This window comes from Camellia sinensis, chromosome 12 (genome assembly GCF_055761805.1).
Source record: "Camellia sinensis isolate YWXY chromosome 12, ASM5576180v1, whole genome shotgun sequence".
Lineage (NCBI taxonomy): Eukaryota > Viridiplantae > Streptophyta > Magnoliopsida > Ericales > Theaceae > Camellia > Camellia sinensis.
Genome location: NC_138972.1, coordinates 134,953,674 through 134,971,403, shown reverse-complemented (window position 1 = coordinate 134,971,403; position 17,730 = coordinate 134,953,674). Strand labels below are relative to the sequence as shown.

At 35.5% G+C, this 17,730-nt stretch overlaps 1 protein-coding gene across 8 annotated transcripts in view; it reads left to right on the top strand.

The window, feature by feature from the left end:
* Nucleotides 1-268: 268 nt before the first annotated feature.
* Nucleotides 269-17,730, top strand: part of LOC114294683 (pre-mRNA-processing protein 40A) — a 31,645-nt gene continuing 14,183 nt past the window's right edge. Inside the window, exons 1-18 of one of the 8 annotated variants that reach the window (XM_082899961.1) lie at nt 384-493; nt 1,673-1,725; nt 2,116-2,426; nt 2,519-2,807; nt 5,642-5,965; nt 6,044-6,241; nt 6,371-6,462; nt 7,605-7,674; nt 11,154-11,206; nt 11,299-11,371; nt 11,464-11,825; nt 11,917-11,989; nt 12,091-12,189; nt 12,270-12,338; nt 12,416-12,493; nt 12,631-12,717; nt 12,825-12,859; nt 13,035-13,140. In XM_082899961.1, coding sequence (XP_082756087.1) covers nt 5,834-5,965; nt 6,044-6,241; nt 6,371-6,462; nt 7,605-7,674; nt 11,154-11,206; nt 11,299-11,371; nt 11,464-11,825; nt 11,917-11,989; nt 12,091-12,189; nt 12,270-12,338; nt 12,416-12,493; nt 12,631-12,717; nt 12,825-12,859; nt 13,035-13,140 — 1,527 coding nt within the window. In that variant the 5' untranslated portion in view covers nt 384-493; nt 1,673-1,725; nt 2,116-2,426; nt 2,519-2,807; nt 5,642-5,833. Of the gene's footprint in view, nt 494-1,672; nt 1,726-2,115; nt 2,808-5,641; nt 5,966-6,043; nt 6,242-6,370; nt 6,463-7,604; nt 7,675-11,153; nt 11,207-11,298; nt 11,372-11,463; nt 11,826-11,916; nt 11,990-12,090; nt 12,190-12,269; nt 12,339-12,415; nt 12,494-12,630; nt 12,718-12,824; nt 12,860-13,034; nt 13,141-17,730 lie in introns of all 8 variants that reach the window. The other 7 variants (XM_082899962.1, XM_028238827.2, XM_082899960.1 and 4 more) reach the window with 7 other exon arrangements.

The following is a 17,730-nucleotide window of genomic DNA, read 5'->3' as shown; positions in this document are numbered from 1 at the left end:
TTCAGAAAACAAATAAGCATAGTGAAAGCGTGGTTTTAAACCACGTTTTCTTCTGAAAATAAATTTATCTTAAAAGCGTGGTTTGTAATCACGCTTTCTTAATTAAAAGCGTGATTTGTAATAACGCTTTCACTATTTGACAAATTTTTTGCTCCAAATAGTAAAAGCGTAATTTGTAATAACGCTTTATCCTATTTTGAGAATTCCTTTTAAATTAGACTTAATTTGAAAATTAAAAAAGTAATTTGGCTTAACGTGGGAGAAAAAAAAAAAATATATAGTAAAGACGCATATGAAAATGGCATGAAAAGGTCCCAAGTGATAGCTTCTCCATTACCTATACATACATATATATATATATATACCACCTTCTCTCTCCTTCCGTTTGATTTCAAAACCTCGCTAAGATTCGGCCAAGGCCCAAGCCACTGTCGCCTACTTACTTCGCATTCTGCAATTCTGTCTCCTCTTTCAAGCAACCCTATAATCGCTGGTTCGATATTTTTCTTTCACACTCAATCATCACATACACTTCATATATATATATATATATGTATGCCTTTAATCGACCGTCGTTCAATCACAATTTTGGTTCAATGTGGTTGAATTTGACACTGTTAGCTCTGGGTTGTTAGATTACAATTAGGGTGTGATGTTGTTTTTTCTGGGTTTGTACGAGTTCACCTTACAGAGGATTGAATTTGGGGGTTCTGATTGGATTGTTGGGTTAATCGTTTGAATTGAAGTTTAATTGATAATGAAGTAACGATCTTTAATACCATTTTGAGTGGCATAGATTGAATTGAAGGATTTTTGTGTGACCCCCCAAATCATGCAGTTTAGTTGTCGATTGTATGTTAGGTTATTGCATGTACGTGTTCTAAAATTTCCTATGTGTTTTGGGTTTGGTTTTCATGATGGTTCTATTTGGTGGGTTACCCTCATTTTTGCTTTGAATAAATAATTTTTGTCATTAAAATGATTCAGAAGAGGGAATCAATTTGAAGTTACACGGGAAGAGATTGATTTTCATACACCCAGTCATTTGGGTTTTAGTAAGATGTCATTTCTGTATACTGTTGTTGTTTTGATATGGAAATTTCTATTGGCAAATTGTTTTTGGAAGAGTTTTTTCTGAAGATATTTCATTTTGGGGAATATTTTGAAATTGTTTTTATGAATTATCAAACACTGGATTCGTACAAAAATAAAAACGATATGAAAACAGTTGGTGTTACCAAACTTTTTGCTGCTTTTGTTTCCGAAATATATATATTTTTTAGAACAATACCAAACATTTCTATTTGACTTCCTAAAATAATTCATGCAATCTAAAATGGAGTCGTAGGAAAGGTAAAAATTAGAATGATGTCGGTAGAATCTTATTGCTTGATGTTATTTTAACTATTGCTAGAATCTCCTTATTTGTTATAGAATTCTATAGCAGCATGTGTACCTTTATTCGACATAATATACTTTCTTCAGGGAATGAAGTAATTTGGTTTGTTGCTTGCTCGAGTCCTGACAATCACAGTTTTCCACTATGTAACTAACTAATGTTCCATTTTCTTTCTGTTTTGATGGTATCATGGTATTGTAATTGCTGTATATGCTACAATACAATGGTTTTGTGAAGATCACTAACATATATTAATGGTTGTGATTGTTTCAGAGTGTTTCCTCATTCCTGGTATGGCCAATAATGCTCAATTTCCTGGCATGCAGGTAGTTTGTCCTGAGGATAACTTTTTATTGTTCTTATATATTATCAAAATATATGTTCTTGAGTATTTGTATGCACGCTAATGGCTTTAGAAGGCTTGTGATGTGCCTCAGTTTAGGTTTTGATATGAAAAAGTTGTCAAAGAAATCATTTCATTGCGCACACTTTTTTTTTTTTTTTCATGGCTTTATTCCGGTAAATTTAGAGTGAAAGGTGGTATCCTTGAGGCTCGTTTAAAAAGGGGAGGCGCTTTCTGAAAACAATCAAGGCAGGGTTTTCCGGTAGTCATCTAGTGCGACAATCGGTCAACCCAATTTTGAAGCTAGATTTGAATGCATATTTTCTCAAAACGACCTCACATAGCCAATTCAGTAACTGTATCAATTGAATAGGTTTACCAAGAGTTCTTCCTATTTGGAGAAGTACTTCACTGTCAAAGTACTCAATATGGAGCTTATCCGTCCTTCTTGCCTTAAGCTGATGATCTCCTACCGCCTTATCCCAATGTTAGGGGTGAAACCCCCCCCCCCCCTCCCCCCCCGGCCGTAAAATCACTTGCACCGACTGAACCGGCAGATTTTGATCAGTTTTCTTCATTATCCTGGTCTGTTTGGTTCTGTTAAGAATAAAAAACCAAAGTCCGGTTCGGTTTTCAGTCATTATGATCTGGAAACTGTGTGCACCGAACCGCTCTGAATTAAAGGTAATATGTATTTGATCTCAGCCATCCATGGAAATACCTAGAGCTAATCTAAGCCATTCACGCACATGTATATATATTCTTTTTTTCATCAGCACAGCCTCAAACCCTAAGTTACCAACAAGCAATTATGTTCTCTCTCGCTCTTCTCACTCATCCGCCTTCGCTGGAAGCAGCCTCAAACTCTCACACTTCTACAATGCCATCAGCCCATTGTCTCACCCCTTTGTGATGAACACTGCCATCTCCATTGTTGACGTCTACACCGCCATCTAACTGGTGTTTGCTTCTCTATGGTTGACGTTTTCCTCAAACTCTCTTTGTCTACATCAGTGCTGCTTCTTCGTGATTGATCTGTGAACAAAAAACATTGACAAACTTAAGGTATGTTTTTATAATTTTGAGGGTCTAATTTGTTGTTGTTGTTGTTGTTGTTGTTGTTTTTTTTTTTTTTTTTTTTTTTCGTGGTGTAAAATTATTAGGCTTAATTGATGTTGAAATTGGGGATCTACAAATCCCCAATCTCAATTTGTGCAAAATTGAAATTGGTGTAAAATTACGTTTTAGGATCTTTGAAAACCTAATGATTCATTGTAGCACTAATCCTATGATTCAATTTTACACAAATCCTCTAATTTTACACATCCCAACCAGGGGTATGCTAGGATAGGTGAAGTACACCTTACGATGTTCATCATGATCAATTAGATCCTGATGTACCAGTTGGTACTAGAGGAGATCACTATGGTCGTTTAGCACAAAACCTTCTGAATGAGCTAGTGGAGACTGTCTTTTTCTGGATCCCGCTTGTTCAGAATGCTGGTTTCGGCCGGCCCGCATGGAGCCAAGGGGTTGGTGGCTTTGCCCAAGTTGCTTTATAAAATACTTGCCAGCTCACCCATAGAAATTCTATAAAGCATAAACCAAGATCCATAATACAAAAACCAAAATCAAAATAAGGAAGAAAAAGATATTGTGATGCCCCGGAACTTGTTTCAGAAGCTAGGACAAAACTTTCAAGTATTTCCAAGAACAATATCTGGAAAATTTCAAGAATGCTCATAAGAAAAATTTTAAAAACTTCCAAGAAACTTACAAGAAACATTTTTGTATAGTTTCACTCAATTTTTTTTTCTTACCATTTCTTTTCTCAAAGATTTGTCTTTCCTAATAGTGATACACAAAGTTTACAGAAAATTTCAAAATTCCTTTTAACTATATTACCCAATATTCTCATTTACCATACAATTTTGTGGTGTTTCATATTGGCATTTAAGAAGTTTCTTATTTAATTTTTCCAATATGCTTTCAATTTGTTTCCCAATCAATTATTGCTTTCGATTTCCCATGGTATTTCAGGGCATGTTTCATGTTTCCATTTCCTGCTTCAGCTTCCCTTTTTTGGCAACTGTGATTTTAGGGCTTACATGTTGCTCCTTGAAGCTATCTTAATTATTGTATATTTCATAAACTGAATGATGTTGGGCTTCTTTACTACTTGAAAATAAAGTTGAAGTGTGAAGATTTTCTATCTCTCTTTCTATGTGTGTGAGTGTGTCTAAACTGAATGATATTGGACTTCTTTGGTACTTGAATCAAGGTGAAGTGTGAAACTTCTCTTTGTGTGTGTGTTTGCACATGTTTTTTAGTGTATGCAGCAGCATTTTATTTGTCACAATTAATCCTTTTTAAGAACTAAAGGGAGATCCATTGTTGCATTTTAAGCACTTCAAAGTTTTTGAAGGAACACAGATTTAGTGTACTACGAGTATCTACTTCGTACATCATGTTTATGTTTGATTCTTTGGGTGAATCTCTGATGGTATGCTAAACCTTAACTTTCAGCATGAATGAAATATTAAATTGTAGTTTTTTTTTTTAGCTTAGCAGTTAAAATATCCAAAATTTGCAATTGTAACTTGTTGCTCAAAACGAGATTGTCATAAAAATTCATATCCTGAGCTAAGAATAAGATCAACGTGTGTGCATTGTATTGTTGTTCGAGACATAACAATCATGGAAAGGGGCTTTTATATTGTCTATTTTTTGTTTTCTAAAATTTCAACTATCAGTTCTTTAATTTTAGTTCAAAAGTATGTAATATTTTCAACTATTGTCTCGAGAATCAAACATCACTGATAGGATACCTAGTGTTTACCTTTGGCTCTTCTCTTCAATAGTTGCGTATGTGCTAGCTTTTTGCTTATTTCTGTTGCTTTTTTTGTTGCTGAGAAAGCCTCTGCGTCCTCCTATACCCCTGGGTCCTCTTCAAGGTGCTCCTCCTTCCATGTCAATGCAAGTAGGGTCTTCTTCCCTGCATTTGATAAAGACCTCTAACAAGGTCTTAAATAACCGTGGCGGTTACCATAATAGTAACGGTAGCGTTGACGCGGTTGCGGGATGAAACAACGTAGCGTAACGGTGGCGGCAATTGGAACCCTTAATTTTTTAATTCTTCACACAACTTTAGGAAAACATATTGATACGTATGTTTTTATTTCATAATGACATTTAGTGAGGTTCAAAATGTTTTTTAGTATTTTTGTTTAGTTTTAAAGCATGATCCAATATATATACTATTTTTTATATTAGTTTTAAGTCGCTAGGAAGAATTTTCTTATTGTTGAATTTACTTAATTTTAAGTGTGTTTAGTATTAAAAATAATAGTCTCGTAAACATAAGTTCAAAATACAAAATGTCAATATAATAATGTAAAAAGTATATAACATGAAATCTAAATTTTGTTCAATAAATTTAACATAAGAGAAATAGATGTAAGTTAATATTCAAATATAATTAAAGTGAAAAAGTAATGAAATCTTATAGAACTTCAAGTTTGGACATTCAAAACATTTACAGACAATATTTTTACTTAAGTTCTATGTAACCAGAAAAAAAGAAAGAAGACAAGAGCATTATAATTATATACAAAAAAATTATGTATTTTAAAAAATAGAAGCGTAATGGTCATAACGGCTGTAATAGTGTGTTGTAGCGGCAATGTAACGGCCGTTCCAGCCTTTACGTAATGGCGGCGCCCGTTGCGGTTGTGAATTTCTGTCACACGCACACCGCTATAGCGGCCATAACCGGTGGCGGTAACCACCACAACCTTTACGTAATGGTTGCGGCACGGCCGCTTTTTAAAACCTTGACCTCTAACTTTCATGCTAAATACAATACAAACAAGCCATTTATTAATCAAATTTTGTGGCAGTTCCCACCTGTGGTTCCAGTACCTGTGGTACCAGCACCACAATCACAGCCTTACAATCCAGTGTCTTCTCAACAATTTCAGCAGGTTGGCCGCACAAACATTGGGTTGTCTTCTCACAGTCAACACTTTCAGTTTTCTCAACCAGTGCAGCAACTACCTGCAAGACCGGGTCTGCAGCCACCACAGGCAATAATGATCCCAGAAGTTCAGGCAAACAGGCCAAGTATACCTGTATCACCACAACCCCCACAAAATGCTCAGATTCCCAATAATTATGTGCCTGGTTTAAGTGGCCCACGAATGCCTCTCTCTTCATCGTATACTGTAAGATTTTGCAAGCTTATGATTGATTAATTTGACTCATCAAAATATCTTCAGCCCTTAGCTGAATTGGTATTACAGTTTAGCACTTCATCTGGAGGCCAACCACAAAGAAATGCTGATGCTTTGTCCCAGTATCAGCCAATGTCCCAGACAAATGTGTCTAATTTTGCTGTTGGGGGACAACCTTGGCTGCTGACTGGAAGCCAGACCACAACCTCAGTTGTATCTGTGCAGCAGATTGGTGAACAATCTTCAGCTACAGCTACAATTGTTCCAGTAAGACTCTTCTTGTTTTGTTGTCTTCTTTTCCGATTTTATTGGGAGATCTCTTCTTCTCCTTCAGTACTGTATTTCTGTGTAATATGCATAGACTTCTTCATGGTATGGATCCTGTTAAAATTTCAGGCAGCAATTGTGGAGCCTAGCCTTAATGAAAAGCTTCCATCGGATTGGTTGGAGCATACTTCTGGTGCTGGAAAAAAGTATGCTGGAAAAAAGTATGTGATTCTATTAGAGTCAGTTCTTTGTAGGTTTGCTTATTTCACTACTGTTTTTAGCTGTCACAAAATATGCTATTATTAACTGCTTCTGAAATATGACAATTTTATGTACGCTACTGTGGGAATTACTAACTTATGAAAAATTTCCAAAGACTGTTTTCAGGAAAAAAATTTCTGAAAAATGCAAATTTTTTAGGAAGCACTTTTTAAGTTTTCTAAAATTTTAAAAATTGTTTTTGCACAAAAATGGAAAGATGAGTGTTTTCAAAATTTTAATCATTTCTTGTTTCCAACCAACAACATGAAAAATGAAATAATTGAAAATGAAAACGATACCAAACATCAATTAGTTTTTATTTTTATTTTTCCCTTGTGGACTTGACAGATTTTTTCCAAGTAAAATCTTTGGTTCCTAGATTTAAGACAGTCATTCCTAGATTTAAGACAGAGTCTTTGTTGTACCACTATCAACTCTAAATAATTGGTACAGGGCTTTATTGAGTTGAGTTGTTTTGTTTTTTCTTTGATCAAGTAACATGCCTTTAATTTTCTTAACATAAAATTCTTGCAAGTGTTTTGAATATGCATAGAGAAAATTTAAATTGAATATTGTTAAATGATTATTCAATTAATTGTTTGTCTCTTGTATGACCTCCGGGGAATTGTTCAAGGCATATTATCATGGGCAAATGCCTCAATTCCCATATACATGGTGGTTTGAACTTTCAGTTTTGTGCTTTGTTTTGTTTCTTTCAATATGGGAATCTTGAGTTTTACACCTCAAAACCTCTGGAAATGCCTAAGAAAGAAAGTACTTGTGCTTATGTTATACATTAAATGAGTAAATTGTATTTGTTTCTCACTAGTTCCCGATGCCACTAGTTGTGTTGCAAATGCAACAAATATCACAGTATCTGCTAATATCTTAGTTCCCGTTGCCACCTTCAATTGTCCATGATGAAAACAAGGGTCACAACTCTCTTTTAGAGGCTTTAAATTCCCTCACTTCTGCTTTAGCCTACTACAAGAATGGTTATTATGAGTTTTTTTATTCATAATTTTGATGCTACTAATTTACAATCACATTGCTAATTTTATTTGATATGTCGTTATAATACTTTTCTACTTGATTTATCCAGATATTATTTCAACAAAAAAACAAAATTATCTACCTGGGAGAAGCCTTCAGAATTAATGACACCAATTGAGGTGAGCCATTTATGAATGGTTGCTTTTCATGTAACATCTTCATGTCACTTTATTTGTGTTGTTCTCCTTCTGGTTGTGGAAAACAGTTTATCAGAGTTCTTGTTTTGCAAAGATCCTTTTTGCTGCACTTTTACATTTGCAGTTGTTTCAGCAAGTGTGGTGATAAATTTCTTCTGTGTGGTCGTTATTTGCTTACTTTCGAGCTTGGACTGTTTCATCTTATTATTTTTTGTTTGTTTCAATATATTTTTATAAAGAAGTTGTTACTTAAAACAAATTTTGTTTCTGTTAAATATGTACTCATTGTTTCCATGCTAGGCCCTAATTACCATTGTGTACTTGTGTGAACTATGAAAAACTCATTTATATTTCATCTGAATAATCTTATTTGCAACAGAAAAAGTGTTTCGTCATTTTCGATGTTACAACTTAAAATTAGAGTTGTAAATTCAGCTTGATGTTGTTTTGGCTGAAACTCTCTTTCTCTCTCTCTGCTAATCATTTTCTTTGGGATTTGTTAATAGGACTTTCCGTTTGTTCAGTGCATTGGGAATTTCATATCCAATCAATAAAATTTAGGCTATTGACGTGATATTTTCTTGAGATTTTTAGTTGTTATTCACACTTTTTACAGCTGCATGCACTTCCATAATTCTTGCAATTCCCGGGGAGTCAATTTTCTTCAAAGTCCTACAATCATATAGTGGACTTTTTTTTACTTTGAAGTTCATTCTGGATTAATTTGTTCTCCCTATTTGAGTTGGTTGACTTCTATAGCTTTCGAGGTGCTTACAGGTACCTGCTGTGCTACTCTATTGAGAGGTAGGATGTGCTATGGGTCTTTGCTGCTTGTACTACCTACTAATAGCTTGAATGTTAGTAAATTCTGTCATTTTAATTGCATCTTTGCTTGCCACAAATTTTTTTTCTTCTTTTTTTGTGTGCATCTATGCTTCATTGCTTTCTTAGTAAACATGGTATTGCTTGTAACATTAGTATTCATTTTGTTACAGCTTTCATAGAAATAAAATAACTTTGTTAACGTGTCCTATGTATTGCTAAATATATACCTGTTCATTCCAGTGTTGAATACAACAAACTATCCTGTCTTTCTTGAGAATTTTCAGTGAAACTATGGTTACACTCAAGTGTTTAGAGACATCAGTATAAATTTAAACATTGTAGAAGGGAAAAATTTACATGTCAAACACTGTCATCTTATACAATTCTTGAATGCATAAGTTGAATCAAATGTTACTTGGAATTTATATGGTCTCTATACATCCAATGGAATTGGAAGTGCTACATACTCTAAAACCCGACACATGAGGGGTAGGCTTATGTAGATCAATAAATTGATTGTATTGTGGTGTTATTTATTTGTTTTTTGTTTAATGTGTTGGGGTATGTCTGGTGGCAGAGTGATTTTTTTTAATATTTATTTTAAAGATGGATGATTAATGAGACATATGTTGATGAAATGCACAAGTTTGTTATGTTGAAGTAATCTTTCGAAATATAGAAATAAGTGTATGCAAGTTTAATGCTTCATGTGCCATTGCTGTTTCATTAAACTTCTGTCGAAAAACTTGTCTTAAAATTTGTTAGATTGCATTTGATTTTAAATTCATTATTTTTACCTCTATTCATAAAGAAAGAAACTGAGGGACACTAAACAGGAAATTGTTTGTCAGATATTTAGAGTATTGGAATGGAATTCAGGATGTGCTTTTCAAAACGTAAATTGCTAGGCTATGATTGTTTTCTATGAAGTCTGGTTGAATCTCATCAATAGATGGTTTCTAACTTCTACTATCCACTTTTTATGTATGACGATTGCAAACTGACCTATTAATGAAGTTTTAAGTCTAATCTACACAGCAATCCGATTAGGAAATAAGTCTCTACGTTAGCCATTTACTTCTAAACACTTAATGGACTTCAAGGAAGAATGAAAAGCAATAGAGTCTATGTGTCCGAACCAGGATAAGCTCTAACAGATGAGATTTTTCCTATAGACTAGAAGACCAAAGGAAGCCCTATTTGAGTAAGGACTATGGAAACATCACCTTGGCTCACAGCATTGTCCAGTTTTGAATATTTCTTGTTTTGAATCTTGATGCATCTCTTGGCCAGAACTCATCAACATTTGATTTCTATGGCACCTTCACATGCAGTCCCTTTGTATAATTGATGATGATCAAGTGGTGAAGCTCCACTTTAGACCAATTAGATGAAAGGTCAATTGTTATTACTGGTTCCATATGAGTTGATACTTGATAACTTGAGCTCATGTATCTCTTAGATACTCTTTGTGGCCCTTCTTTTTGGCTATCTAATGCATTTGTCTAGGTAGCCTAGTAGACCTCCTAGCATGAAGACAATCTGGTTTCTGAACCTGTCTTGGTCTAGCTCTGTCTGCTTGATCACTAATTATTTGCTAGCAAAGTTTTATCTCATGGTAATCTAAACATATTCTATTTAGATCTTATACTTTGAATGCACATATGAGGTATACAAGTCAGTTGGCTGGATTTTGGGTGATGATGATTGTCATGGAATGTATCAACTATCAAGTCGTTCGACAGAACTGGTTCAATTATAACTATTATTAGGATGACTAAGAATGGGTTCATGGATGGTAGAAATATTGTCAGCTTTTCTTGTTACCCTTTTCAATCTGTAATCAATAGCATTCATCTTTGTCTACGTCTTAATCAGTAGATGCAGAATGTAATATGATTTTGAAGGATGAACTGGATGTCGCAATGTGATACATGGTTTCTGTATTCTCATATCAAACCTTATTTTTAAAATATATATATATATATATATAAAGTATTTGTGTGGCTAAATAGTCTGCTGGTGGGATTTTTTATTTTATTATTTAAATTTTTTCATTTTATTTAGGTGATACATCTGGTGGCCCTTATTTGGTCGGATCCTATTTGATTTTGTAATTGAATGGTCTTCTCTTCTGTTCTCAGTTGAGTCCAGTTCTGTGCACCGTAATTGGTACTAATTTTGTCGTGGTGGCTTTTAGTGAAGGTTTGAACCCAAAGACAAAGGGCTTGAGGCAAGGTAGACTGTGCTGCATGCCACATGTTGTACTTATGTACCTTAATTCAGTTACATTCTTCTATGCTTTGTTTGGCTCAAGAGTGAGCTGGAAGCTTTTGTTTGGCATGCATCCACTTTACACTTCCTGTGATGTTAGAGACTTCAGAATTAGCTAAAATCCTTTTTATTTACTTACAAGCTTGTTTGTAGACTAATTTTATCATTTATGTGAAGGCTTAATATCTTTTGCTTTGATTTTGCTGGATAGTGGCCTATTGTTTGTATGTTTCCTGCCTAGGTTCTGATTTTTTTACCTTCATCACCTGCAGGTAGCTCTTTTTAAAATCTTGTTTCACAGAGAAACATTTTCCTTGTTCTATTTTCAGTTTCCACTTACTTGAGTTTTTGCCAATGAACAGAGGGCAGATGCATCCACTGATTGGAGGGAATATAGGAGTCCCGAGGGAAGAAAGTGTGTAATTTGTTACATTTTCTTCTGAGTTCTTCATTTGTACTCTTTTTCAGTCTTTTTCATATGCCAATTTAGAAAATAATCTTGATAAGATTTATCATTCCCAGGTATTATTACAACAAGATTACCAAGCAATCGAAATGGAAAATCCCTGATGAACTCAAGGTTTCATCTTCTTACAAAACCTTTTTGACTGATCTTTTTTTGTTCTTCTTCTGATTGTTCATTTCTCCTGATCTGGATATATGTGCTTCCAGTTGGCTCGTGAACAAATGAAAATGGCATCTAGTAAAGAAACGCAGGCAGGGAAGGATAATTCTCCTGTCCCTGCTGCTGCTGTTCACTCTATGGTCAAATCACCACCCCCCAATGCAGTTACCTCATCTTCCTCAGATCATGGAGTAGTGTCAAGCCCAATTCAAGTGGCAACTGTTTCTACTGTTGTGAATCCACAGCCTGTGTCAACTTCTGAGCAATTGCCCTTGCCTGTTGTACCTTCTACAGTAACAACAAATGTAATTGAAGTCCAGACACCTGTGGAAACCATCACACCAATCACTGCTGTTTCAGGGGGTGCCGAATCGTTCAGCACTTCGGTCACTACAGTCATGGCACAAATGTATTTCCTGCTTTAACCAGCTTTTCATATTATGGACATAGTTTTGCAATTGGCAACGATTTGAATCCATTTACAATGTGAATTCTTTCAGGAGTAATGACAATAACAATGCAGCTCAGGATGTTGTAAATACTGTTGATGGAGTTTCCCCAGGGGTTGCTGAGGTATTCTGAGTCTTTTTGATAACTTGAGTTTAAAAATGTGTTTAGTTACAAATACTTGATATCCTCTGCTGCCTTGTTTGTCCTGGTTTTATGGTTTGAAGGAAGCTGAGAAAGGCAAGGGAAGTGCTGGGAAAGTCAATGTTACTGCCTCAGGAGAGAAAACAGTTGTTCAGGAGCCTTTGGTCTACGAAAATAAATTGGTATGAACTAGGATTAGATTTCTTACTGTTTATTATATTTTTTCCATCCGTGCTGACCTATTTTTTTCCTCTCTCTGAAGGAGGCAAGAAATGCATTTAAAGCACTTCTGGAATCTGCAAATGTTGGGTCTGATTGGACCTGGGATCAGGTAAATTAGTTATTATGTGTAATTTTCATTAATCTGCACAATTTAGCGGGGTCTTGATAGTAACAGTGAGTTGCCAGGCTATGAGAGTAACAATTAATGACCAAAGGTATGGTGCACTGAGAACTCTTGGAGAGCGGAAGCAAGCTTTTTCTGAGGTATATATCTACATCAGTGAATTTCTTATTGCATAGAGCAGTAGTCTTGCTGCCCAAATTGTTTAAGTGCTGTTTCTTACTTTATTTATTTTTAATATATGGCCGTATTACTCATTTTAGAAACTTTATGGCCGCAGTTCTTGATACAAAGGAAAAAACAGGATGCTGAAGAGAGGCGTGCTAGACAGAAAAAGGCACAGGAAGAGTTCAGGACAATGTTAGAAGTAAGTTTTTTGCTGTTTTTGGAATTTTAGGTTTATTGATTTTGAATATTTTCTTTCTCCTAAATTTCATTTTGATCTTGTTCTCTTTTGTTTGGATTTGTTCACAGGAGTGTAAAGAGTTGACGTCAACCACGAGATGGAGGTCTATATTTGTTGTTATGAGACGTTGGATTTGCCTTTTCTGAATATGACAATCTTTTGTCTATATCATGGTCATTTGAGTTTTGTGACATGAATTTTGGTTAATGTTTGCACATGGTATGGTCAACATAATTGTAATTTTCATATATTAACTGAGATTCTCAACAATTATTCAGCAAAGCAATAGCTATAATCGAAGATGACGAACGTTTCAAAGCTGTAGAACGAGCTAAAGACCGAGAAGATGTTTTTGAAGACTATATAGTGGAACTCGAGAAAAAGGTGCAATTTTTCAACATTAACTTTGCTTTTTATGCATGTGATAGAAATGTAGAATTGTCCTCCACCTTCCTCTGGTTCTTTCTATAATTATGGCTTTCTCTTCCCGTCCCATTTTCTCTCTATAGCTATACTATTATATGAAGGGAATATTTGCTTTGGTATATTTTTCACTTTTTGATTATAGCTTCCTCCTTCACTGCCACTCCATTTTTCTCTAAGAGATGGATGTGCTAGTTGGCATTTTGGATTCTTGATTCATTAGTGGGCTGTGGTGGTTCATTTTTTATGTTGCGAATGAAGATGAATAAGAAAGTGAAGCTTTGAAGTCAAATTTGTTATAATATTTATTGTACAATACAATATGAATCACAATAAAGTCTGATTCATGTTCCCAAATCCCGATCAATGCACTAGAAGGTATGTATCTAAATCATTGTGATACAAGACATATCATACGATAGGTATCGTTTATTGCACAGTGCTTTGGTATTGTGCGGTCTTTGCAACTTCTTGGGTCATTTGGTTCGAAAGAAATGCGTGGGTTTTTGAAGATAAATTTCGGGATGTGGAATTTTTGTGGGATAAAATTGGTCACTTAACCTCCCTTCGAGGTTCCGTGAATCCTCTTTTTAGAGGGATTTCACTTTTTTTATTAGTTAGATTAGTGATTGGTTGCGGTGTGTGACATGTAGAAGGATTTTGATGTAGTCTTGCTTGGGTTATGTATTTTTTATTTTATTTTATTTTTTGTAGAAGATGCCTTATCCGCATTTCTTTCTGTTCATTAATAAAATTCTTTGTTGATCAAAAAAAAAATTGGACAACGTTGGTTTCATTAAACCCTTGGAATTTCGAAATTCTCAAGTGGTTGTGTCAGTGGCCCCAAAAATTGAAAGAATTTTGGCCAAAACAAAACAAAATTCAAATCCTTGTGCTTGAGAGAAGTACTAGGGATATTGATGGAAGAAGGGCTTCACCATCATGAGGGTAAAGTAATGTCATAGAAACACAGTCTAAAATTTGCAATAAACATAATTCCATTTAATAGGAAGATTGTGTTGTTATTTGTGGGCTGCTGGGTATTGTACTCTACTAACTAGTAAGGCCATGGTTGTTAAAATCGGGATCCTACATAAGATTGGGGAGAGGGTCTCATGTATCGGATCGAGAATCATACGATTCTATTTATCAAAAATAGGGTGTAAATACAAATGAGGATGATGCACGTTAAAAATAAGGTAAAAAATCACAAACCCAACAATCCAACTTACGATCCTATATGATCCCCACACAATCTTACATGATCCTACTTGCAATCCTCCTACAACACTAATTCTACTACGATTTGGATAATTTTGGCAATTTAGGATCCTATGATTTGGATCGCGATTTTGATGACCATGATTAAGACTAGAACTTACAAATGGGAATGAAGAAATTTGGACCTCTAAAATTTTTCTAGACATAATGTAAACTACATAACAATCCAACGTGTCCCAAATAAGACCCATGGACCATACTGCAGCTCAGTTTCGGCAAATCCAAAAATAGCAAAATGCCTTTGTTTTACATGATGCAGAAAAGTTAACATTGATATAACGAAGACTTAAAATCAACCCAAATTTTGAATAGACAATGTCCAAGTACACCCAATATGAAAATTTCTGATTTGCACTTACCTTACTTGTTATGCTCTTTATTGCTTTTCTTCCCCCACCTGATTATAATGACTTAGAAAATATGAGGAAGAAAAACTCCGAAAAAATATGAGGAAGAAGGAATATATTTCTGTTATATTCAAAACTTCTTATCTTACAAGACCAAATGACACTCCTTATATAGGAGATATTACAAACATCATTATAACCCATTATATGCCAATTACATATTATATATTACCACTATCTACCACTATCATATTATATACATGCCACTATCTACCACCAACACCACTATCATATTCTATACATGCCACTATCTACCACCAACACCACTATCATATTCTATACATGCCACTATCTACCACCAACACCACTATCATATTCTATACATGCTACTATCTACCACCAACACCACTATCATATTATATACATTAACACAAATTTCCAGCACTCCCCCTCAAGCTGGTTTGAAGATATCTTCCATAGCCAGCTTGCTAGTCAGCTTATCAAATTGCTTCTTGTGTAGTCCCTTCGTTAGCACATCAGCTAATTGTTCACCTGTTGGAAGGTAGGTCATACAGATTATGCCAGCATTGATTTTCTCCTTGATGAAATGTTTATCCACTTCTATATGTTTTGTGCGATCAAGTAGAACTGGATTATGAGCTATAGATATAGCTGCTTTGTTGTCACAATAGACCTTCATAGGTGTCGAGTGAGAAAGCTTTAATTCTTCAAGAATTCTTTTAATCCACATTACTTCACAGATTCCATGGGCAACAGCTCTGAACTCTGCTTCTGCACTACTTCTAGCTACCACATTCTGTTTTTTACTCCGCCATGTAACTAGGTTCCCACCTACAAAGGAGCAGTATCCGGATGTTGATCTCCTGTCTGTAACACTTCCTGCCCAGTCTGCATCTGTGTATACTTCAACTTGAAGATGTCCATGTTTCTTGAACAGTAAGCCTCTCCCTGGAGTTCCTTTCAAATATCTTAAGATCTTATAAACGGCCTCAAAGTGCTCTGCCCCTGGTGAGTGCATGAACTGACTTACCATGCTGACTGCAAAGGCAATATCAGGCCGCGTATGAGACAAGTAAATCAATTTCCCTACAAGTCGCTGATATTGTTCCCTCTCTTTGACTTCTTCAGCCTTAGCAGCTTGTAACTTCAAGTTAGGCTCGATCGGAGTCTCCACCATCTTACAACCAAGCATACTTGTTTCTCCAAGGAGATCAAGAACATATTTTCTCTGATTAACGAATATACCTTCCTTGGATCTTGCAAATTCCATTCCGAGGAAATACTTGAGGGCTCCCAGATCCTTAATGTGAAATTCTTTTGCGAGTTTCTCTTTGAGGGCTGCTAACTCTGCTTCATCATTACCAGTTAAAATGATGTCATCAACATAAACAATCAAAATTGCAATTTTACTGTTTTTTGAATGTTTATAAAATATTGTGTGATCTGCTTGACTCTGCGAGAAGCCACAACTGATAACTGCCTTCCCAAAGCGTTCAAACCACGCTCTTGGTGATTGTTTGAGTCCGTATAATGACTTGTTCAATCTGCATACTCTGTCGCTTCCAAGTCTCTGCTCAAATCCCGGCGGTAGGCTCATGAACACCTCCTCTTCAAGATCACCATTGAGAAATGCATTTTTAATGTCAAGTTGATGTAGAGGCCAATCTGAATTTGCTGCAAGAGATAACAGTACTCTGATGGAATTTATTTTAGCAACAGGAGCAAACGTCTCCTGATAGTCGATCCCATAAGTTTGAGTGAAGCCTTTAGCCACCAGTCTCGCCTTGTATCTCTCAACGCTTCCATCTGCGTTACATTTTATCGTAAACACCCATTTACACCCAACTATTTTCTTGTCTTTGGGTAGATCAACTATCACCCAAGTACCACTTCTCCTTAAAGCATTCATCTCCTCCATGACTGCTAATTTCCAATTCGGATCATCCAATGCTTCCTGTATATTCCTTGGAACAAACAAGTGTGAAATCCTAGATGTGAAAGCTCTATGGTTTTTAGACAGTCTTTGATAGGAGAGGTAATTTGCAATAGGATGTTTAATGCAATTTCGGACACCTTTCCTAATTGCTATAGGAACATCAAGGTCGGAAATAGAAGGAATAGGATTACCTAAAATTTCGATGCCAGAACTCGGGTGGACATTCGGGTCATTAGGATGGACATTCGGGTCATTATTCCTCAGATGAAATCGCTTCCTAGTATAAACCTGAAGCTCAGGATTTAGATCATTTTGTAGTACTTCTCCCCCTAAATAAGAATCTTCTTGACTAGGCACCATAGAACTTGGTTCTCCTAAGTGATCATTATCAGACAGATGTGGTTTTTGTGTAGGATAAATGACATTGGGGAGCGGGATAGAAATATCCCAAAAACGATCTTCTACTCCACTTGTCTCCCCCTGAAGAGAAGTGTTGGGGAAATAGGATTTTGTTTCCACAAATGACACATCCATACTCACATGAAATTTCTTGGTTTGAGGATCGAAACACTTATACCCCTTTTTGTTTGAGGAATAACCCAAAAAAACACATTTTATAGCACGGGGGTCAAGTTTTGAACGAAATTGACTGGGAACATGAACATAGGCAGTACATCCAAAAACTTTGGCGGGTAAATCAGAAAACAATCTCGTGTCAGGAAAAAAAGTTTTGAGACAATCAAAAGGTGTTTTGTATGTTAACACCTTTGTAGGCATCCTGTTTATCAAATAAGAGGCTGTTAAAATTGCTTCACCCCATAGATATTTAGGAACATGCATGTAAAACATTATAGCACGTGCTACTTCAAGGAGATGTTTATTTTTTCGTTCGGCAATGCCATTTTGTTGAGGGGTATCCCGACATGTAGATTGATGAAAAATCCCATTTTTTTTTCAAAAACTCAC